This window comes from Amia ocellicauda, chromosome 16, assembly GCF_036373705.1.
Source record: "Amia ocellicauda isolate fAmiCal2 chromosome 16, fAmiCal2.hap1, whole genome shotgun sequence".
In the NCBI taxonomy this organism is placed as follows: Eukaryota; Metazoa; Chordata; class Actinopteri; order Amiiformes; family Amiidae; genus Amia; species Amia ocellicauda.
In genome coordinates, this window is record NC_089865.1 from 4,923,740 (window position 1) to 4,947,244 (window position 23,505).

Genomic DNA, 23,505 nt, shown 5'->3' on the forward strand with positions numbered 1-23,505 from the left:
TCACTCCAGTTAGAAGCGACTCCTCTAATCGACACCCTCTGTTTGCTAGACATCAACCAGTTCATAATCCATCTACTTACATTACCCTGAATGCCTACAGCTTCCAATTTGAGGATCCGTCTTTGGTGTGAAACCTTATCAAAAGCTAAAAGTGAAAATCTAAGTATATCATATCATATGCTTTCACATGATCTACAGCTGCAGTTGCGTGTTCAAAGAACTCAAATAGATTAGTAAGACATGATCTGCCTCGTCTAAACCCATGTTGACTATCTCCAAAAATATGGTTTTCGTTAAGATGCTGCTCTATTTTCTGTCTAATCATTTTTTCCAGCATTTTACAGGTGATGCAGGTGAGACTGATCGGTCTGTAATTTCCTGGCTCAGTTTTGTCCCTTTCTTGTGGATTGGATGACATTTGCTGTCTTCCAGTCAGTTGGCACATCCCCTGTTCTAAGTGTCATTTGGAATATTTGAGTTAGCGGCCTATAAATAATTTACCTCATTTCTTTAAGTACTGTTGGAAATATACCATCTGGCCCAGGTGATTTGTTTGTTTTTAATTCTGCTCGTCCCTTTAGTTCCTCCTCCTCATTTATCCTGATCTCTCTTAGGGTTTCACTGGACTGATTGTTAACCTGTGGCATGTTATCTGTTTTTTCTTTTGTAAAAACCTCTGTGAAATACTCATTTAGAAAATCTACCTATTTCCCTGAAGATAAAAGTATCTAGTATACAGTATACAGAAACTTCAAACAGCATGCATGTAAACAAATAGTATGTAAAGATGTATGGTCTTTTCTTGTAATAGCAAGAATAGACAACAAAAACTAATAAATGGATGTGAGAACAAAGAAATGTATTTTAGTAGTGACTTCATCTAAAAAGTGAAAATGTTAACATGGCAATGGGCTGCAACACATTGTGACGACCAGACCAAATATGGACAAAAGGAGCTATAGAATGGATCCCCAAAGATGCAGAAAGTCCCAGCAGACCAAATAAAAAAGGAGAAGATGAAAGAAGAAGCTTTGCTGGCATGACTTGAAAAAGATATACTAAGATGTGTAAGAGATAAAAGAGATATAATATAGACACACTTACATTTTCTTTCCTTTTTAAGAATTAAAAAGTAGATTTTTTATGTATTCATCATCATCTTCACCCTCCTCCTCCTCCTCCTCCTCCACAAACCTTTATGTGGTTGATCTGTTTCCATCCAACACTGCTTTCGTAAATCAGAGAAACAAACACAGTGCATGGTAGTCCCCGAAAATGTGACTGTGTGGAATAATAATCTGATTTTCCCTAATGTATTATTAATTAGATGGGTAGCCGGTCCAATCAGGTGCCGGGGGGTGGTGCATTGAGTCGTATTGTATAAGAAAAGCTTGTATTTCCCTCCCAAAGTCTGTTAGTGTCTTTATAAACATAATCGTATTTTCGTCTACATGTGCAGTGGATTACAGTTATCATTAAGGTAAATTATGCATGGGAGGCGTTATCTATTGTATGTCACAAGATTGCATTTGCATTTGCATTGTGAAATATATTACCAATTATGAAGTGGTACAGATAAATTAGACATCAATACTGTCAGCAGTATGATAATGTATGTGCTTTCTTTTAAAGAATGATGTTAAATAAAGAATATGTTTCAATGATTGCCGCCGAGGGTGTGGACAATTGCTGCTGAATTATTCATGAGGGGGCGGTCCGGGTACGTGGGGTGAAAGGTCAGCAGCATTTCGACGTGCGCTGTTTAGTTTGGCGCCAGCGTTTTCGCGGGGATACCAGGCGAGAAAGTCTGGGAAGGTGCACCTACCGAAAAGATATATATTTTGTATTCACAAACGGATTGTAGCCGTTAATGGTCTCTTTTCTATTGCGTGGTGAGATTACGCCAGTTTTACCGAGGTAAGCGCCGGGTTTGGGCTGGGATTTGCATGTGGCGTTGATTCCCAGATGTACCGCATTCTTCAGCTTTTCCGGGGAATGTTTCCTTTTTTCCCTCCAGCCCACGTATGAAAAAATAATATTAATAATCGCCATCAGACAGCGCGTTTGCAATTGTTAATTGTTATTAAAAAGTTTATTTTGGTTTATGCATCTGAAACCAAAAAAGGTGCGTCTGATTGGGATTGTTGTCTGACACTTATTTGTGTTGTGGGTGTTTAATTGTGTATATTTCATGTGCAGTGTAAGCCAGTGTGCGATGCAGTTGTGTTGTGGCTGGTCTTTGTCGTGTGCAAAGTTAGAAACGTTGACTCCAATATGTTTTAAAAGGCATATTTCACTAATCATGGTGTACAGGCTAACACGTTGCATTGCACACACCGATGCTTCCTTATTTGTGTCGTTTTTTGGTTTGTTTACGTTTCTGCAAAGCTGTTTAAAGCTGACATGCAAGTTGACGACAGATGTTGTCAGTTTCTTCTCCCCGGCTGAATGCAATGCCATGACAAACCTGGATCAAATTAAACCATCGTCACAACCACCCCCCCACATTTTTTTTTTTTAAAATGGACAGAAGTGCAAGTAGTCTCTCAAACTCATCTTTCATGTTACATCGCTTGATTTGTGCACATATGGATGGATGGATTGATTGATTGCTGCTGACATTTTAGCATTTTACCTTTTTTCTATTTAAAGGCTGTCACTTTTCGACTGATGTTAAAGCAACTTGTTGCACGTCACTATGACGTTTTATACTCTGATCCTATTGGTCTCATTTATCTTAAATAAAAAAATATGAAAGCTGTCTTCTCCTATTGGCAATGATTTAATTTTAGGACTAACATCTTTCCTAATTTTCTTAAATCGCAAAGATACAAAGATAGATATGCAAATAATGTAGTGTTGTACAGCTCTCTCCATCCAGATCATCACTTGTTTGTTAATAGTCCTTCAGTAACTACTACACCAGCAGTCATATTGGAGTGTAGGCTACTGTGTGAATTATTTGCACACAATAGTATTGCCAATATTCTCCTACCTAAAACAAAATACTCTGGATTGGCTGGTGACAATGTGGGTTTGCTATAAAGGATCTGATCAGATTTGTGGGTTTTGCACAGCTTTCCCATGATGCACCTAGTCTCATAATTGATTTACACCCTTTTAGTTCACAGGCCGCAGGGTGTGAGGATGATGGCTACGGTCCACGCCACAAGCTCCAGCCTCCTTCCTCTCCTCGAGTCCCTGGAGGACTCCTCGGTGTGTCTCACAGAGCAGACGGATGCTTACCTGACCATCGCTAAGTAAGTGTGCAGCTGATTTTCTGTTACGTGCAGGCTGTAGATTGTCATCAAGAGGTTCCTTCACAGGGAAGTAGGAAGTGATGTCTATTTGGTGATAAGATGTGGACAGTTAGGGTTTTATCTACGGGAATTGCTATGAAATAAACCGAAACTTAAAAGCTCATTGTAAGTCTTTTGTATTAATAGTGTGCTGTGTTTATCAGGGGATTGTGATTTGTGATTGCATATGAAGACTAGTCTCTTCAGTGTTTGTGAGAAAAAGCAACACTCAATTGGCCATTGGTTAATGTCTGTATTGCAAATGGTTGGGCTTTAGCCAATTCACTTTTAAGAGATGCCTTTTCTCTGATTTCAGTTTGTCTTTAATATCAAGGTGATTTTCCTTTTATTGCCATTTAGAACAGAATTCTTTAGAACCACACACAAGAAAAATGAACTTCTCTCTCTTTTCAGCCGTATAAGCGGAGAAGATGGAAGACAGTTTATTCCTGCAGTTGTAAAGCACTTTTCAAGGCTTGGTAAAGTTTTTAAGGTAAGCCTCTTATTCTACTTTGGAGAATACAGTCTATTTGTTCTGGTCTGGTAGTCTTTGTGGGCCAAATTCAATGTTTTAAACTAAAGAGTATGATTGTAGTAATTTCTTTAAGCACCAAAAGTAATGTGTGTACTAAGCACGGTGGTCTTGTACGACTGGCTCCAGATGGTACACAAAATCAGCAGCAGCCCATTGTAGTGCATTGTGGGACTTGCTTCCTTCTTTCCTTCCCTTCTGTGTCTGTATTTTATACCTTCTCTCTCAGGCTTGGTTAGTAAATATGCTGATTGCTTTGCAGATGAATGGACCAGTAAAGTCTTCATGTTTCTGTTTCTCCTGCAGGCGCACATTTCAAGTCCGAATTCGGATCTCAGTCAAGCAGCACTTCAGGCCTTGGGCTTCTGCGTTTTCCACAGCAGTATTGTTTCTGCGTTGCCAGGTACTTTTCCTTCGCACCGAGGTAAAAGCATGCGTTAGTCCCTATAAAGTCCCTGCTGTGAGGGCTTAGTCTTGCCCCTCTGAGGACGAATGGGGGTTGTAGTGGTGAGCCGAGGTCAATAATTGGCAATTCCAGGGAAATAATTGGGCGATCTTAATTACTGTAGGGGAAAATACTATGTATATACATTTAGTTTTTTTATAAATAGTGATGTTTTTTGTTTTTACAGCAAGCTATGTGGAGGAACTGCTTTCGGCTCTTAACTCCATTGCTATCAAATCCACTGATAAAAACACATGCACAAGGGCACTTTGGGTGATTTCTAAACAAAACTTTCCACCTGAAGTAATTGCAAGAAAGGTAGGTAATACTGTAGATCTGTTGCATTCATCCGTAACTTGAGACTTGGTCATTACATTTGTAAAACAATGAATTTATAGTGATGTATTGTGATTACGTAATTTAGTTTTGTCCACAAGAAGCTGACTTTTCCTGGTCGGTATTTTAAAATTTCTGCTGAGTCACATGCTTTAAGACTGTGAAACCCTTATCTAGTTTTTAATTCGGCCTTTATTGGGCATGCTGCTTAAGGATGCACAGTGCGTGCAATTAATAACTTTCAGTGGGTCAACGTACTTGGCCTAATCAAAAATATAAATGCAAATTGAACACGTTTAATGATACTGACTTGTATTGATCATTGCACAGGTACCGGATATCCTGAAAACATTAGAAACCATGCATGCCAGGGAAGATGTACAGTCTGTGGTAATGGAACATGAAGCACTCAATGTTATAATAAGGTAAATATGACAGCTGTTATAATTTTAGCTGAAAACCATCTTTTAAATTAATGGGAAGTGAACAGGTCACTTCCCATTACTTTAAAAGATGGTTTTCAGCTAAAATGAAGTCATTTCATTCAGAATCCAGCTGTTGCTCCCTGTAGCTGTTTTAATCTGTTATTTGTTTATCATTATCTGTTGGCTTGAGTTTGCAGACATCGATGGATTGATTATTTAGGATACAGTGCTGGGGATGTGCCATTGGTGATCAAGAGTGCTTCCCTCTGTGTATGTCAGGTTGTTGGAGCAGGCGCCCGCTCAGATGGGGGAAGGAGCGGTCCGGTGGGCCAAGCTGGTGATCCCCCTAGTGGTCCATTCGGCCTCCAAGGTCCGTCTGCGGGCCGCTGCCGCCCTGGAGATGGGCGTGCCTCTGCTCATCGAGAAGCAACAGGAGGTGGCTGCCGTCACGGAGCCCTTGATGGCCACGGTGAGCGTGCGCCGGCTCCTGAGAATACTGCTTCAACTATGAAGATGTTTTAAAATCCTCCTCAACATGCTGTCTGTGCCATTCAAATTTGTTCGGTGTAATGACACGCGCTGGGACTTTTTTCTTAGAAGCTGATACCAGAGCTGCAGAAACTGTTTTCGACCAAGAATGAGACCAATGTGCTGAAACTCTGGCCCCTGTTTGTGAAGCTGTTGGGAAAGGTGAGGTTTAGAGAATGATTATACTTATACATATATTTGTCAGCAATAAATCTGTATTTCTCTGTATTGATGTATATGATAGTTTCAACGATGATATGCTGTTTTTTTTTTGGCATCCTATCATATTGTAGAAGAAAACTGAGATGCAATAGAGAGGTTTAAAACGAAAGCATTTCTGAGCCGGTGGGCCTCCTGTGCCAATTCAGACCTCTGTGCGTTTGTTTTGCTGCAGTCCCTTCACCGCGGAGGACCCTTCATCAACTCCCTCCTGCACTTAGAAGAGCTGGGTTTCCGCAGCAGCTCCCCGGTCGTCAAGAAAATCGCCTTCATCGCCTGGAAGAGTTTGATTGACAACTTCGCTTTGAATCCGGGTGAGTGAACGGATGCCCCGGCTGGAGTTGGTGTGATGCCTTCACAGTTGGCTGTGTTTTGAATTGGGTTGCTTCATTTTTTTTTTGTTTTTTTTGTTTTTTTAAATACGAAGACATCCTGTGCAGCGCTAAGCGTCTGAAACTGTTGATGCAGCCCCTCAGCTCTATCCAAGTGAGGACCGAGTCTCTGACCCTCACAAAACTGGAAGTGTGGTGGTACCTGGTAGTGAAACTGGGGCCACACCTTGCAACTAACTTTGAACAGGTAGGGGACTTATAATCCACTATAGCATTACTCTTCTCTGGAAAGCTATCTAGTACTTCCAGGTTTTTCATCTGTACTTGGATATTGTGAAATGTATGTAGAGGTTCTCAAATAACCTTGTTTGAGACTCAAGGAACCTTTTAATTGTTGCTTGTTCATTTAAAGGTCTTTAAATCTCTGCAAATACAAATGTGTATGGTATGTAATCGAACATATTTTGAAGAATGGCTAGCATATATTTTGTTATTCATTACTGACAGTTTTGAATCTTTATTTTTATTTTTATGTACAATTTGAAATATGATATTTGTGTTTATTTTGTCAACTTTATCCTTGTAGTACATTTTATTCGTATTCCTCCTTTTTGAAGGTGGGGATTCCTTTGGTCCAGAGCACGATCAGTGCTGAGCCTCCGGTGCCACCAGCCACACCGGCCAGAACCACCTCAAACCTGAACAACAGTGTGGGCCCGACTACCCCGAAAACAGGTAAAGCCATCATTAACGACTCGATGTTGGTGTTTCCTCTTTCTCCGGTTGCACGCATCGTTAACGGCGCCGATCTCTCCCTGCCTCAGGTCCGCACAGCTTCTCCAGCCCCGCCTCCACCCCCCGCATGACGCTGAACAGCAGTGTTCACCTCTTGCCCGCCTATCCCTCGATTCAGATGCTGGGCCTGGAGATGCTTCTGCATTTCCTCGTCGGCCCGGAGATCGGCGCGGTGGCCGCACCGCACAAACTGCACATCAACCTGGGTAACTTCCCTCATGTTTTCACTCTTCTACATTGGCCTATAAGAATTGATCTCCAAAATGAATACATCCTAAAAAGCTTTTATACCCAGAGGGCCGCTCGGGGCCACTCTACTTGTGGTATAACTTGCATGTATGTTGTGTCTTGTTGGTACTACAGCTTATGGTTTGATACCGAGTAGAATTAAAAATGGAATATGCCTCCTGTGAATGTTATTTTGGTATATTGAGCTGATGATTCACTTAGAACAGTGGTTCTCAACCCTGGTCCTGGGGACCCACTACCCTGCTGGTTTTTGTTCCAACCCGGCTTTCAATTACTTAATTGAACCTTTAATTGAAGTAATAATTTCCTAAATCAGAGCCTTTTAATTATTTTAAACAGGAGGGTTTTTAAGTTAAGTATAAATTTGCATAAGGAACTTTATTAAGAAACCATCTTTTTATCAGTTACACAATTCGAAGTGTCAAATGTAATAAAATTATTACTTTAAGGGTGCAATTAACTAATTGAGAGCTTGGTTGGAACAAAAACCAGAAGGGTAGTGGGTCCCCAGGACCAGGGTTGAGGACCACTGACTTAGAATATAGTCTGATATCCCTCTCTGATTGGACATCTTCAGATATGTTACTCATTCCCTTTCTTCTTTCCAGAGCCTCTCTTGCATCCCCTGCTCCCCAGCCCCTCTTTTTTCAGCAAGCACTCTGCCGTGCTGATCAGTGCAGTGAGAGACGGCTTTATTGCGATCGGCAAAGAAGCTCCAGGTGGGTCGTCTTTTTTTTCTTTTTTTTTAGCTACGGTGCTGTGTTTGTTTCCCAAGATAATTATGAATGCCTGTATTTAAATTTACTTTAAAATGTCATAGCGGCTTCCACTTAAGGGGTCTAGTTTATCGAACAGTTGGAAACCTTAACATTAGTAGTGTTTGCCAGCCAGGCAGCAAGCTTCTAGAAGACGTCATCTGATTTTGTCTTTGTTCTGTATTGTGAAATGCTGACTGGGAGAAACTTGGTTTTGGAACTTGGATCCAAACTACGCACATTTTCCTAATCATTTGTTTGTTCACTTTCAAATTCTAATTTTAATACAGATGCTTTGCTCACTCTTATCTGGAAGAATTTGATTGGCCTGGTGACGGGGGCAATAGAGACGGGTAGGTATCTTACTGCTGGCCTTTGTCATTTGAAAGCAAGAACCATAACATCATATGTGGGCCTTCATCTGAAATGGGCAGATTGGGAAATCTACCGTAATCTTCCCCATAGTATTTTTTCTTTTGGAAGAGTCTTCTCCTGTTTAAATATTGGTGACAGTATGAAAGATTGGTTCTCAGTTGATTTATTTTTATTTAATATAGTTGGACTTGCCTCATTTGAGAAGTTTTATACAACTTAAATACAATAATGAGGTTCACGATGTAAATCACTGCCTGCCATGTCTGTGTGACCACCTACTCAACTCTGCTGTGTGGTCTTCTCCTAGCGGGTAACAAGAAGGAGAGGCAGGGCTCGGAGGTGTTGACCCTCCTGATGCAGGCCTTGCAGTCTATCATCAACTCGGAAGCACTTCCAGCTCAGCGGGCGTTGGTGAGACTTTTCTTCTCTATTCCCAGCTCTCTCAAACCGTGGATATAGGTCCCATTGAGCACCAGTTCCTGTAAACCAATTCCACAGAGAGAGCCGAAGATAATCTCACACCATGTCTACTGTATTTTGAGTGCAATCAGTGCTTATCGTTGCTGTGTTTAAAATGTTTTGCTTCTTCTCTTCTGCAAGCAGTTTTCGATTTACTACTCTAATTAACTTGGTTTCAGGGTCTTCTGGAAGCCACGGTGAAAGGAATACCACAGAAGATATTGGGGTCTCCTGCCTACCAGGTAGCCAATATGGATGTTTTAAATGTAAGTGCTCTGGTCCCAAAAGATCTTTTAGCTTAGGGTCAGGAATATGGTTGGAGAACAACTACTTACCTTCTCTGCTTGCAGGAGAAAGACATATAACATACATTTGTTTTCCAAAGCATGCCGTGGGTGGTTGACTGATAGTTATTGGTGATCACATTGCACAGTCTTAGGTACTTGGTTCGTCACAGTAGTCAGTATTCCTCTGCAGCCAAGCAAATCCAGAATAAATTGAAGTCCACCCAACCCCAGGGGCCCTTACTCAGCTCTGTGCAAGCCAGACCCAGTCCAGAAAATAGCCAGACTTCTGGAGTATAAGGCCTAAACTCTACTCCAAATAAAAATTGTGTAAAAGAGTAGAACATTAGCTGCTCTTTGCATACTGTAATACTAAAATAAACATGATGTTCCCATGTATGTCAGTTCTACTGCTGATGTAACTTTCTCTGTAATTGGGTCATTTTTTTTTGTTTTTTTTTTGTTGCGTGCAGGTTCTGCTACAAACCACCTTTTGATTTCTCTCCCTTAGGGCACGCCGGCACTTTTCTTGATTCTCTTGTTCCATCACAATAGCCTGCTGGAAGCCTTTTTAACGGACGAGAGGTGAGCTCCTGGTTTGAACAGGCTAAAATAGCTGCAATGCTGTGATGTGATTTTTATTCAGTTTTCATTACTGCTGCAGGGTTGGCAGAGGAAGAAAACCTTTCCGATGCAAGCTCCCTCTCTTTTGCATTTAATTGACTACTCTAATATTTTCTCTTCCTGCAGGTTTTTCCTTTCCATGGAGACCCTGGTCAGCTGTGGTCTCTCCGGCCCCACATCCCCACTGGCCTTCAGCGAGTCAGTACTGAACGTCATCCACCAAAGTGCTAACCTGGTGCCGAACAAAGAGCATCTCTGGAGGATGTGGAGCATCGTAGTCAACCCTCTGACTGAAAGTATCACACAAGTAAGAACCTTAAACATTCGCCACATTTGCTCTGCTTGGTCTTGGTAAATATGCAGATGAGTACAAAATCTTAATTTTCCTGCGCTACGCTGCCCATCCACCATGTGGATGAATATCAAAATGTAAGTCCTGAGCTTTTCGTACTTTTACTGGGAATTTGTTCGGCATATAAAAAAGATCTCTAGCATAAATTCGACTACTGTACGATGGAAAAATTGGTTGGTGTTAAATTTGGCGGATGTGCTACATTGGGGGATATTGATGTTTTTTAATTTTAAAGTCATGTGGTACAGACAGATCAACTAACCACTTACAGTATTTTAAACTTGACATTGCTGCAGTTTAGGAATTGCCGATTTGATTGAATCTCATTGACAATTTCCTCTTTTCCGTCACGCAATGCGTTCAGAGGTGGCATCTCTTGCTTGGCGGAAGTATAATTGACGATTCAATCAAATCCACCAAAATCGCCTTAATAAATTCCCTGCCAAAATGTCCTGTTATACGGTATATATATTTTTTTCATGAACTAGTTACCCAGTCTTCCTCATAGTGTTCATATCCTTTCATGTGAACCAAGCTAGAAGGTATTACTCTGTATCTGTATGTGATCTAGTACTTTAGATTTACCAGAAAGTTCTGGTCTTTTCTGTTTTTAAAGGAAATTATTCCTGTGTTTTTTTGTCCTAGACCAATGAAGTGAACCAAGGGGATGCTTTGGAGCACAATTTCACTGCAGTCCACAGTGCCCTGGTGTTGCCCATTACACACCTCCTCACGGTCAATGGATTCCCACATGTAAGTAAAAACAACCTGCATATGAAGTCAAAATTAGGAAAATCCTCAGACCTCATATGACGATTAGACTGAACTTGTAGAAAAACCACTTGTTCTCCCTCAAGGCCTAGATAGATCACAAGCTTACAACCCACCTCCTTATTAACAGAATTGTTGACAGCATTGTAGACAGTCTTGTAATAGCTACATTTTTACCAAGCTTTATTCACTTAAGTGGTTCAGTCCGCTGCCTATTTTTCAGCAGCACAGTGATTTGATATAAAACGTCGTCTTTCCTCTTCTGATTCTCTACCTTTTTACGTTTTCTCCAGGTGACTATGAAAGCCCTGCTGCGGACGTGGTCCGAGCTCTACAGGACCTTCGCTCGCTGCTCTGCTCTGGTGGCCACTGTGGAGGAGAATGTGTGCTGTGAAGAGCTGTGCACCAAGATGGTGTTGGGCCTGGGCCAGGAGGCTCTTTCAGTGAGTGTTGGAGCAGCCATTGTGGTTCAGAATCACTTGAAACAATTGTATCATCCGTCAAAGAACGTGTTGTCTGGTGTAGGATTTTATTTATATTTTGTACTCAAGTCTGAACCCCCCAGTGTGCTAGATGACTGGGCCTTTGTGCTGGTGGAAATGTCCAAATTATTTTGACTTGGAGGTGCTCAATGTTCCCAACAGTCTCTGATACCATATCCTTCGCTGGGTGTTTTGTCTGAAGAAAATGAAACTGATAAGAGTGTTCTGAAAGTGGTAATACTGTATATGAGTTCCCTTGATGCCCCTGCCTGAAGGGAAACTTATCGTTACGGAAAGATTTGACTAAAGATGATCTGTTGCAAAGTTCCCTGGCTGTAAACAAGATTGCTTCGTTCTACTCCTTTTCATTGCTGTGATTACCCTCTATTAGAAAATAACACTGAGATACTATTCATACATTTGAGGATCTGTTTGAGTGAACATAATTAAAAGTTATACGTCATTTTAATGTTTTTTGAAAAGGGTTTGATAGTCCAAAGACGACAACATTTTCTTTTCTCTCCTGTTTCCATTCCAGAATCTGTCTACATTGGAAGCAGTTGCTAACATTCTCATGGTCATTATTGAGTGTGTTGACTTCTCCCCTTACACACCCAAGTTTCAACAGAAAAACAAATGTAAGTGTGCTGCAGTAGTTACTTCGGGCCAATGGAACGGTTTTGTTTAAATAAGCTGACCTTTGTTTTCATGTCTTGAACGTCCAACAGGGTTTGAGGTTAGGATTTAACAATCTACCAGGTACCTGGACTTTAAATAATTTAGCCCATGTAGAACTAAGAATGCTAAAATTGTGACGTCAATACAGTATCATTTACATCGGTGTCAGTGTTAGGGATGGGATGGTATTCATTTTCCACATGATAACTTTAAGCAAAAATACCAAGGCAAAAAGTAGGTTAGACTCGCCATTATTAATATTTACTCTTTGCTTGGAAGAATACTGTAATATATAAAATACTTTTTATAAGCCGTCTTTTTCTAAACACCAAATTTGATGCACTGAATTAATGGGAATAGGTTTCTTAAATTAGAAAATGTTAACTAATATAAATATGCCATTAATCAAAAATCAATTTGCCATATTTATAGGAATTTCCCAGCTCCTGACTGATGCTTTCACTTCAATTTAGAAATCTTTATTTCTGGCACGTTTTGAGCCCGTTATCATCATTTTGTTCTTTTAATGTTCTCTCATCACAGTAAGGGCTTATACCATGTATATAGCAATTGCAATATAGTGCAACAGGAACTGTGTAATGCATCTAAAACTTAAAACTGGTATCCTGGTACGGAGGACACATTAATTGGCCGTATTAATGTAACATTGTTGTCATGGTATAAACATCTGACCTCCCCCCTTTCTCGATATATTTAGCACCGCACACACCCCTGAGCTGGACGCGGAAGAAAAACAAGGCCCTGGGAAATATGACCAACTTTCTGAAGCTCCTAGCACAGTCTGTAGAGGCTTTTCACTCCCAGGAATCTCCCGAGACCAAATCAGACGCCCCTTCAAATTCGATGCTTGCAGTTGGCAGCGTCCTTATCGGTGTCATGTCCACGTTATTTAGCAACCTGTCTCTGTGTACTGCCATCCAAGAGGCCCTCTCCTCCCTGGTGGCTCCTCTCACGGTCTTCTATGACAAGATGTCCAAGTAAGAGTGATTCTGTGACCTGTTTTCTTGTGGGATTTGACTCGTGTCTGTATTTATGTAATGTGTACAGCGTGTGAACGGAAAATTTTAAATCTCCTGATTTTCTTAACCAGTTTTTATTTTCAATTTAGGCCTCAGAATGAAGTGCCAAAGTTCTACACCAGTCTGTCACACAAGGTCAGTGTGTGTATTGTTTTTAACAATATCCCCATTTATTTCAAAAGCATGAATACATCAACAGTAGGCAAATATTTAGTGTAATAGTTTAGATATGTGTTTAGTCCACATTCCAAAGAGATGTATGCAAAGAGTCTGTTCTTTTGTTAGCGAATGTCCTTTACAGCTCTGTTTTGTATTTTATTGATGAACTTGATCAAACAATCAATCCTTTGTCTCAGCTGGAGAAGTTACTGGGGGAGATCCTGACCTGCCTACAGACGCGCTATTCCATGGCCTATGACGATGAGTTGCTGGCGCAGCTTGCACCCCTGCTGGCTGTGCTGTTCCTTCACAAGAACAAGCAGGTTCGCAACCTGGTGGCCCAATTCTGGAACGTGACGTTCTCGAAGGCTCCCACTCTGACCTACCCACAGCAGCTCAAGTAAGTGCGACCAATGGAGTACGTCCCCCTCAATGAGGGATTTGACTGAGCCTGTTTCTGGGATTTCTGTGTTTCCTCTCTTACTTTAATTTTGAAATACAGAGGTATTAGCTTGGGATCATCGTCTTCCTTGCTCAGAATGTGATACTACAGGGTAGATTCCCATGGTGCCTTTCAACCCATTGTTATATGGAATACTTACTTTCTTGTGATGTAAGACACAGACAATACCTTTACATTTTCAGGGTGGTGTTGAGCCAGGTGAAACAGAAGATCCCAATTATCCTGCCCGGCTTTGAAGCGGTGATCGTACCTGATGATTATAATGGACCATACTCGGATGCTGTAAGTATCTCAAGTCGTTATGTTGTAGCTTGATTTGCATACAATGGACCAGGTTTGCAAATTTAAATGCTTGCATAAGAGTAATACAATTAACTAAATGATATTGAAAAATATAGTTCTGTAAATATATTGGGTTGGTACACTGTACTTCCTAGAACCAAATTAACTTTTTTTTGGTTGCTTCCTTCTGGTGTCCCTGCAGAGTGAATGTTCCCAACTGGAAACAAAACTCAGCGGGGTTGAAGTGAAATCTCTCGGAAAACGGGATTCTTTGCTTGCCAGAGCCGACGAGTTAAAGGAAAGGAATTCTACAACCAAACCTGTCGCTGTAAGAAATCCCAATTTTGTGATTTATGATGTTTTGGTACTAAACATATAAACCGCCAATTGTAAGTGGTAAAACAAGCTTTTCTGTGGTAACGCGAACACTAGAAATTCCGTGATGGATGGTGAACTCGTGTCAAAACCATGTGCACTGGTTTGCTTTGCAGGTGAAGCTGGACTTCGGTTCTGCTAAACTCCCTCCCAGAGAAGTCCTGTTAGAAGAGGAGAAGTCTGTGGATTTCGTATTTATTCCCCCTGAGACAAAGCAGCGGGTCCTCACTGAGCACCAGAAAGAAGTCCTGAGGACGAAAAGGTTAGGAGAGCGTCATGTCCAAAGTTTGAAAGGTTTCCCGTGTAGGAACGGGGTCTTGTTTACTCCACGCCCCCCTCAGAGGCATTTGTAGCCATATTGTCATAATTGGAGAGACTTCTAACATAAAATGTTTTCTGTGCCAAAGTAAATAGAGAGAGAGCTGTGTTTTGGTAAATGTCCAAGTTCATTTGAAGAACTTTGTGGTTATTTGCTGTTATTGCTAATATGAATGGTCATCTCCCGATACTCTCCATGAGTGCTTAATGCTTCCCCTGGATAGACTGAACTGAATTGTCTGAAATTGTGGAATGTATATTGTTGACGGTACATACGGTATAAGACCTTGAGTAGATTCTTTTTTCTACAGGGTTGATATTCCAGCCATGTACAACAATCTCGACGCCTCTCAGGACACAACTCTGTTCACTCAATACAGTCAGAGCCAGGATGACTCTATGTATGTACCGTGTTCCTGTCAGATTTACTTTTGTCATTTTCTCTATCTGTTTTTTCTAATTTGAAAAACAATCTATTTTTTGAAGGGAAAAATCATCTTCAGAGAAGAAGGCAGAGGAACCTGCAAAACCAGTGGTCAGTTCTGAGGTAAAATTGTGTTCTATATGAATCTGTCTAAAATGTAGTGGTTAACATATCTAGGTTGGATGTGACCCCTGCAAATTGCCTTTGTAATATCCTTTATCTGTGATATTTGTAGAATTATCTTGTAATCGAGTAGAGATCTTGTTCTTCAAACCTTGAGGTTGCGATTTTAGGTCATTTTTAGGCTGAATGGTTTGGGTGGGTTCAGGCTGGTAAAGCTTTGGGTTTGGGCCATGTGGTAGAGTAATATTTTCTTTAGTTATGACTGCATTAATCTATTAGCCTATTGCAAAGACTCGAGTGATCTTTAAGTGTAAATACAAAGTGGTGAAAGATGCCAGCCTTCTCTTTTAATGATTCTGAAATAATGTTGCATTTAACTGGTTTGCTTTGTTCTTACCCCACCTTCAAGCTTCCCGAGGAAAAAATGGAAATGGAAGAAGCCCCTGAAGTGCACGAGTTGAACACTGAGGTGAATGAGGAGAAAGCGGACCGAACTGCAACTTCTGAAATGGACACAGCTGAGGAACTGCCGTCGAAATCTGTGGACGTTTCCCTGGAAGCAAGCAAAGCAGGAGAGGATGCAACCATGGAAACAGAGGAGACCAGTGCCAATATCAGCAACGCCTCGGCCTCTTCCGACATAGTGTCGGGGACGCCCCAGAAAACCTCCAGCCGTCGGCAGTCATTCATCACTCTGGAGAAATTCAGTTCAGAGGGAAGGACGTCCAGTCCTGTGAGCGTCGGGAAGTTTTCGGGTTCAGTTACCAGGGGCTTAAAGTCTGGAAGCCAGGAGGTCGTTGAGACTGTAACAAAAGTGTTTTCCCCACAGCAGAGCCCCACTGCCGAGGTGGAGAAGGAGGCTTCTGCCGAGACGCCAGTGTCTAGACGTGGGCGCCGGAAAAACAGCAAACTCGATTCTTCAAAACCCGAGAAGAGTGTGGAAGACGAGACAGAAAAGCAGCCAGCGAAGCCGGAAGTGGAGGAACCAGAAGTCCATCAAAGTAATGTTACTGTAGAAGAAGATGAGGAAGACTGTATCCCCGACACACAGTCTCAGCTGGTAATGCCTGATGCAGAGGGTTCAGCGGTAGAAGAGCAGGAGAAAACGAAGATGTCGCCAAAAGATGAAAGCCCATCTGCCGAGTCCAAGGAGAACACCCCTCCAGAAGAAGAGTCTGATGACCAGCAGGGCGAGTCCCAATCCTCTCAGAGCCAGTCCAGCCAGAGCGAACCCCGACGCTCCTCAAGACGTCGAAGCAAGCCCTTACGCCCAGGGGAGTCTGCAGAGAGCCCCGACAGCGTTGCTAAGGCCAAGCAGAAGAAGATAATTTCGAAGGGCAAGGAAGATGGCTCTGTGGAGAAGAAGGCTTCCGAGACTGAAGTACACCAAGCTGAGGAGCAGAAGGCCTCTTCCCCGGCTGCCAGTCAAACCGAAGCTCAGTCACAGGGCCAGAGTGCCAAGAGGAAATCCGCTGCATTGGATGTACAGGAGCGGGTGACAAGGAGTGCGACTTCGGCCGCTGCGGTTGAGGCAGAAGCTTCACAAACCGATGACTCCCAGGCAGGGGCTAAAGACGCCTCTCAAGGTCGGGCCAGGTATCGGACGAGGCGGTCCTCCCAAGGTTTACTGTCCAGCATAGAAAATTCAGAGTCAGACGGTTCTGAGACCCGTGAAGAAAACCAGAAGGTGAGAAAGAATGCGAAAAAGAGAAAGCACAACAAACTTGTGAGCGAGAGCCCTCCCTCGGATGAACCGGCTGCGGAGAGTTCAGCGCAGGTCCAACCCATGGAAATGGACAGCGAGGTTGAAAAGGAAAATGCGGACCTTTTACCAGTTCCCGAGCCCGAAAAGGCAACGGATGCCAGCACAGTCACAGAGCCTTCAGGCCACCTTGATGCGGGCGAGACTTTGAAGTATGAGGAGGCTTCAGTAGAACAGGACGATAAAACGCTCGTCTTGACTAAGGCTCCCGAGACCGAACGTACGATGGAGGAAAAAGATCCCCTCGAAAATGCCGCTTCAGCAATGGCGGGGAGCGTCAGCACTAAGACTGTGGTTGAGGATTCTTCTACAGAGGTCTCTGATAGCAGTCAAACCACGGGGAAGATCCACCATTTGCACATGTGTCCTCACAGCAAGCGTGGCCGTGGGCGCAGGCGGTTCAAGGGCTGCAACTGCAGGGCAATGGCAGCCCAGCAGCAAGAGAATGACCTTTCTGATTCACAAGCTTCAGAAAAGCAAGAGCTAGATTTGTTGGGAGAAAAAGTCTCTATGGACCATAAAAATCTTGTTTCTGAAACTCCCTCAATGGTCCTTGACTGTAATGATGCGTTGGTTGGGCAAAACACAGTTAGCAATGATGATAGTGTGTTTGAACCAGATGAAGTTAGCACCCCTACGCTGCCAAATGGTCCAGTCCTGTTTACTCCTTCTGTAAGCACTCTGAGTTCAGTGGGCGAATCGGAAGAGGAGTCCGATTCGCACACATTAGTGCAAGTGCAGGAAGAAACGGAGTTGGAAACCGTTGACCTCGGGAAACCTGAAAGCTGCGAGCTGGCTGCGGTTTCAGAAGAGGAGACCGCTGAAAACCACGTGGTCGACATGGATGAGGACAAACTACAATCTGAAAATGACCTGGAGGAAGAAAGGTCTCCTGAGCCGAGGGAGGAACACCAGCTGGGTTCCCAGGAGAAGGATGGTGGTCAGCAGACTGAACAACATCTGGAGCAGGCAGTGATCGAGGACATTGCAGTATTGAAAGAGCAAGACCAACCAGATGAGCTTGTAGAAGAGCCGTTGGAAGCAAACCAGGTCGAAGCTGTTGAAGCCCCACTAACTGATGCAGATGAAGCCCTGCTAACCGATGCTATGCTTGCTGAGGTTCTGCCCGAGGAGTCCCCTGTATCTGAACAGACCACTGTAGGAGGCACGTGTTTGGACTCGCCCCCCAAACGAAAGGATTTGGATGCTGCTGTCGGACTGGAGGTGGGTCAGAGCCCCAGCAGCTCAAAGCCACGTGGGGTTTGGTCTCCAACAGCTTCTCCTTCCACGAGCATCCTCAAGAAAGGGCAGAAGAGGTCCCTGGAGGATGACACACCTTCCCCTCTGCAGAAGGTAAAGCAACGGAGGCTTTCTGTAGTTCTGCACAGACTTCTGACATGCGTTAGTTTATTTTGCTTTCTTATGTTTCCTTCAAGTCCTGCCATTTCAAAATATATGTACAGACTAAACTAGATTAGTAAATGATAATTCAAACCAAGTGCTAATACTTCTATCTGTGATTGTTCGCAATCGTATGATGTGGTAATGAAATGAATGGTTGCTGGTTTTGCCGTTGCAGGCTCGGCGCGTGTCCTTCGCCAACCCCATCCATCAGCACGAGCTGGCTGACGACATCGATCGCCGCAGCCCCGTTGTCCGGCCCTCGTCCAACAGCTCCCCGAGATCCAAGAACAACACCGTGGCGTTGTCCTCTGCGACACAGCAGAAGGTCCGTATCCCCGCGACATCGACTGTGCTTTGAATTATTATAGATGTGTGAATAACCACTTTACTCTGCAGCCCATTTGGTCAACACAACAAAATCTTAATCAAAAAGTATGATCGGCCTGTGCACAAATGTTCTTTGTTTACTGATGTTGCTATAGCTTTGCTTTATTGTTCAAATGTCTTTATTCGTTGCCGTTGCAGTTCATTACAACTCCAACAAAGGGCCTATTGAGCCTCAGCCCTCGCAACCTCCGCAGCCCAGGATTCAGGAGCTCCAAGAAATGCCTGGTATGTGCTCTATTAAACCGTGGTGGATAACCTCTGCATTTCACTGTGTTTCCAGGCTTCCGGGTGCCCCTGTTGGCCTCAGGTGTGGGGTGGGGGGGTACTCTAGGTGGTCTCCTGCAGTGAGTTTTGTTGGGTTTGGAAAAAGCACGCTCAACTCAATGGGACATCGTTTGGCAGTTAACTACATCTTGGAGACATTATGGAGTTTCATATTTGTGTGAATAATACCAAGTAATGTATTTGAAAACAATGTGTTTCTGTTTGACTGGGAGGGGAAAAGAACAATTGAACTTGTTTGGCAGAATAATGAATTGCCCTTCGTGTAGTTTTAAGCTTTTAATGTACTGAGAGTGTGATGTAAAGCCTGTGCACAAACATCAGGCAACAAATGGGACTAGAGGTTAAGAAGTGTGCCTCTTTTTTTGATCATTTTCTTGGACAGTGTCATCTGGAGTACATCAGAGACTCTGTGGGGGACGTGTGCAGTAAATGCCCTGAGATTAATTTCAGATTTCCTGATCAAGACAAAATATTTGGACCTGACATGTTTTTAATTTAAAGGTGTCTTGGGATTGAAGCAATGTTTTCATGTACAAACACTGTATGTTCATAAAATCCTTCATTGCAGATATCAGAAATGAGTAAAGAACCGAAGCCGATCCCCAAGGATTGCGTCTATCCTGCTTTGGTCAGTTGTTCGGCTCCTGTGGAGGCTGTCCTGCCACAGCTGACTTCTAATATGTGGTGAGTGTGGGTTAATGTGTGTCGATGGCCAAATAAACTTTTTATTTTTTTTATACCCAAATTGGATTTTGAGAAATAGTGTAATGAAGGATTGCAGTTTCCCCTTTATTCATTGGTTGGCAGGTGTTGGCTGTGGTTATTTACTTCTGTATAATACAATTTTGGAGGAAAAAAATTCTTTTAATTGCATTTGTTAGTTTGAACTGTACAACAAAGCTATACTTTTTCCTGAACTTCCAAAATTAGGGAAACAAAGCCCAAAACAAAAAAAAGACCGAAGGTGTGTTATTAATTTGAGATTGCATTATGACCCAGGCCCCCCATTCTAATACTGTTGGTTTGCGCCTGGTTTTAATAAAAACAGGATCATTTTTCACTTAAATATACATTGTCCTGCAGGCCGCGGGGTTTTGGACAGCTCGTCCGAGCCAAGAACATTAAGACGGTGGGAGATTTGAGTGCTCTCACCCCCACCGAGATCAAAACTCTCCCTATACGCTCGCCAAAGCTGTCCAACGTGAAGAAAGCCCTGAAAATCTATCACGAACAACAGGTAGGGCTTCATTGAACAATGCACACACTTAACGAAGTATTAACAAATGGTTTCATACGGGGGCATTTTCAACTCTGAAATAACTTGTTCATGTTTCTACCCTAACCTATTATAAAATCAAGAATAATAATGAATATTTAGAATTAATAGAATATTTTGGACATCTAGACAAGGCATTGTCCCACATCACGATGTTCACCTGTTGGTTTTCACATTTCTAGCGAAGGGGACGCTGTGACGATCTGAAAGGGTTTGATGAGACGGAGAAAATGACCTCAGAGCCTGAAGAGAGGGAGACCTCACCCCTCGACAATGAGGAAGAGAAGGTCGTAGCAGGTGAGTCAGTACCGTAGCACCTAACCTACAGTAAAAACCCAAGCTAAGACTTCACTCTAATGTGTTTCCTTTTGAAGCTTTAGAGGTAAATGCAAATCGAAAGGTGTATACAAAGAAAAGGATGCTTTTTTTTCTTCCATGGCTTTTCTTTATATTGGTGACTGTTATTCTTGGAAGAAAACTGCTCTTGATATTAGAAACACTGTAAGAGTCAATCCTCATATCCTGCGATTTAGTCTAATCTGTAATCCTTCTTCTCCTTTTCAGATGTGGCTGAGGCAACAGTTCCAGCTGAGGTGGAAAGCAAGCCCGTGGACCTTCTGTCCGAGATCCAAACGTTGAGAAGTCATTTGACCGAGGAGGAACTTGGAAGATGCTCCGGCAGCCAGCTGGTCCTGATGCACGAACAGTTGAGCGACATGATGAAGAATATCGTTGTGAACCTACAGTCGCGAGTGTCCAGCCCCCACGAGGAGAGCTCGCCTTGACCGCACGGTGACCCCTGCCCGCTGAACTGGTTTTGATCTTTGTTTGTTAGGATGCATATCCTCGGCTTGAATGGAGTTGCCCATTCCACCTCAAGAGTTGCATTTTAAAATATATTAAATAACAAACTCTGGAATTCACTTCACTTAAGGACTTTATGGTGACTTTTGTCAAGTTCTACCCAAACCTCATTGTGTTGTATCGACATGTACCGATATGAGGGATAAGGCTTATGGACCATGGATTTTAAAGCACTCACACTGGATGTGGATAGATTGTGCAGTTTCTTTTTAGATCCTTGTCAATTAACTGCAGCATCTTTTTAAAACTACTGTACATGGTGTGTTCTTTTTTAAATAAAGCAGTAAGTTTCTTAGTCTATTGGGTGACGGTGTGCTCCTATTCAAAATGTCTTGTGTACTTCTACATGGGATACTTCTCATGGTTAGACCTGTTTTATTTTGCCATTTGTGGTTAACCTGGAAGGCATAGGAAAAGCTGTATAAATAGTTTAATATGCATTTAAAATTGTGGTTACCTCTTGTAGTGATGGGAATTTTAATGAGATGCATATTCTTTTGTAAAGAGACTCCAGATTAATTTTCCTGGACTGCCTTTTAATACATGGTGTTAATGGGAAAATCTGTATCCATTTAAAAGCATATAGAGGGTATAAGAGGTGCTTGTGATTTTTGGGAGCTCTTGATGGTTAAACAAGCCGTTACTAGCACTGCTCAAATGCACTGGTTTTTAAACCGGTCCTGGAGTACCCCCTGCCATGCTGGATTTTGTTCCAATTGAGGTCTTAATTACTTAATTTAACAGTATATTGCTTTGTTAATTCAATTTAAAGATTCAATTAAGCAATTAAGACCTCAGTTGGAACAAAAACCAACAGGGCAGGGGGTCCTCCAGGACCGGTTTGAAAACCACTGCTCTAAGGGAAAGCATCACTTCTATTGGCTCATACAAATGACAACACCGATATACTGCAGAAACTTGGTGTGCTTTATTAGCTACTGTTACAAGGTACAATCGTTATGAACCCCAGAGCTAGGTTATCGGAAGAAACAAAACACACATGCACTAACTGCCAACCTTCAGCCAATAGGAGGGAGAGGCTTTCTTTGATTTTATTTTTTTTACTTGGTAATCTGGTTTGACAGTGAGGGTCCGAACACCCCGAATTTAAGCTGATGTATTTGCAAGGGAGATGTGAAATACGTTCTTTTGTTTTACATAGGTGACTTTTTTTTTAACCACTTTATGGTTTTAAAACTTGGTTAATGTATATTTTGTGGATTCTTTCAGTTTCTATATCCACACCTTTTGTTTTCCTTAAATATTTCTAAAAAGGCTTAGAAATGTTGGTTACAGTCATGGAGCCCATCTCTGGTCTGGTCTTCTACAAACTGATCCGTTCACGTTTGTGTTTTTTATAAATATACAATTCATATATAACAAAAGAGAGTAGGTTGTCGGTGGATTTTCACTTTATGTGGTAATTAAGTCTTGGAACAATGAGCTCTTCAGGAATATACTTCTGTACAGTTAATTTGGTTGGTTGTGACTATTTTGTCGATGGGTCTCATAAGTTACATCCACAAAGGTGAACAATAAACACGGCACCTGCTAAGAGACGATATTTCTACTTTGCAAACAAGGCGCAAACAATTCCCATACATTAGTTCTGAGAAGGTTAATAACAATGGAAACCACACGGTTATAACAAGTTCTACTTACACAAACCTAAAAAGCCCTGCATTCCTAATTCTAACCATAACTGCCACAGTGCCGCGTTTCTCACTCGGTGGATGTGGCCTATGACCCAGCACAATCATGGGTCTGGTTTAGATGGCCTCCACATAGTTGGCCGGCAGCATCCCTGTCTTCCCGGTCCTCTGCACGGTGCCGTACATCCAGCCCTCGTCGATGGACTGGACGTTCAGGATGACATCGCCGTCCTTGAAGCAGACCTCGTCGTCGTCCGCCCCGGTGTAGTCATACATGGCCCGGACGGTTCTCTGCGGGAGACAAAGGAGATTTAATCAAGTCATCCAGGATCGAGGAATCTGCCAACTCATTCGTACTTTTAATCCAAGTGCTGCTCAAGTTTTGGCAAACCTCACAACTGCAGGGGATGCTGCTATGCCGGGAAATGTGTGTTTTATTTCATTTTCTTTCTTTACCCAGGAGAAATCAACAGCAAGAACAGACCTTCTGTTGTTTTGACAAACAAAGCCCTCTTTGGAGCTTTATTTCATTGATTTTATTGATTTATTTTAGAATGACCATGGTTAATGAAAAACTTTGTTAGTTTTAAAAACTGCACAGTGGGATACAAAGACACTGGATTTTCTCATCACTAGTTTTTTTTTATAGATAGTATTTGAGGCCACAGCCCCCTTAACTCTGTACTAGAATGACTCCTGTTACATCCATTGAAGTCAGTCCACATCATTGCCTGCATGTAAGTGTTTGTGT

The 23,505-nt window shown here is 42.4% G+C and overlaps 2 protein-coding genes across 18 annotated transcripts in view; one reads left to right on the top strand and one right to left on the bottom strand.

The window, feature by feature from the left end:
• The first annotated feature begins 1,751 nt into the window (after positions 1-1,751).
• On the top strand, positions 1,752-21,400 carry rif1 (replication timing regulatory factor 1). Of its 4 annotated transcripts, none has more exons than XM_066687638.1 (36): positions 1,752-1,917; positions 3,125-3,260; positions 3,714-3,792; positions 4,138-4,234; positions 4,464-4,594; positions 4,943-5,037; positions 5,317-5,506; positions 5,635-5,727; positions 5,960-6,098; positions 6,212-6,363; positions 6,734-6,851; positions 6,941-7,117; positions 7,769-7,879; positions 8,206-8,268; positions 8,598-8,701; positions 8,929-9,015; positions 9,545-9,618; positions 9,784-9,964; positions 10,655-10,762; positions 11,074-11,223; positions 11,801-11,900; positions 12,659-12,938; positions 13,070-13,115; positions 13,337-13,539; positions 13,785-13,884; positions 14,087-14,212; positions 14,376-14,521; positions 14,889-14,978; positions 15,064-15,124; positions 15,534-18,239; positions 18,466-18,615; positions 18,816-18,902; positions 19,531-19,646; positions 20,046-20,199; positions 20,421-20,535; positions 20,803-21,400. In XM_066687638.1, the coding sequence occupies exons 2-36, from the start codon at positions 3,148-3,150 to the stop codon at positions 21,021-21,023; spliced, it is 6,963 nt and encodes a 2,320-aa protein (XP_066543735.1). In that variant the 5' UTR covers positions 1,752-1,917; positions 3,125-3,147; the 3' UTR covers positions 21,024-21,400. The 4 variants fall into 4 exon arrangements, with proteins under 4 accessions (XP_066543735.1, XP_066543737.1, XP_066543736.1 ...); XM_066687640.1 differs by having other exon boundaries at positions 8,929-8,991; XM_066687639.1 differs by having other exon boundaries at positions 5,638-5,727.
• Positions 21,401-22,008: 608 nt separating this feature from the next.
• The window catches only part of neb (nebulin), a 73,526-nt gene continuing 72,029 nt past the window's right edge, over positions 22,009-23,505 (bottom strand). For all 14 annotated transcript variants that reach the window (XM_066687624.1, XM_066687626.1, XM_066687627.1 and 11 more), the window contains one exon: positions 22,009-23,045. In XM_066687624.1, the coding sequence (XP_066543721.1) occupies positions 22,872-23,045 (174 nt within the window). In that variant the 3' untranslated portion in view covers positions 22,009-22,871. The remainder of the gene's footprint in view (positions 23,046-23,505) is intronic.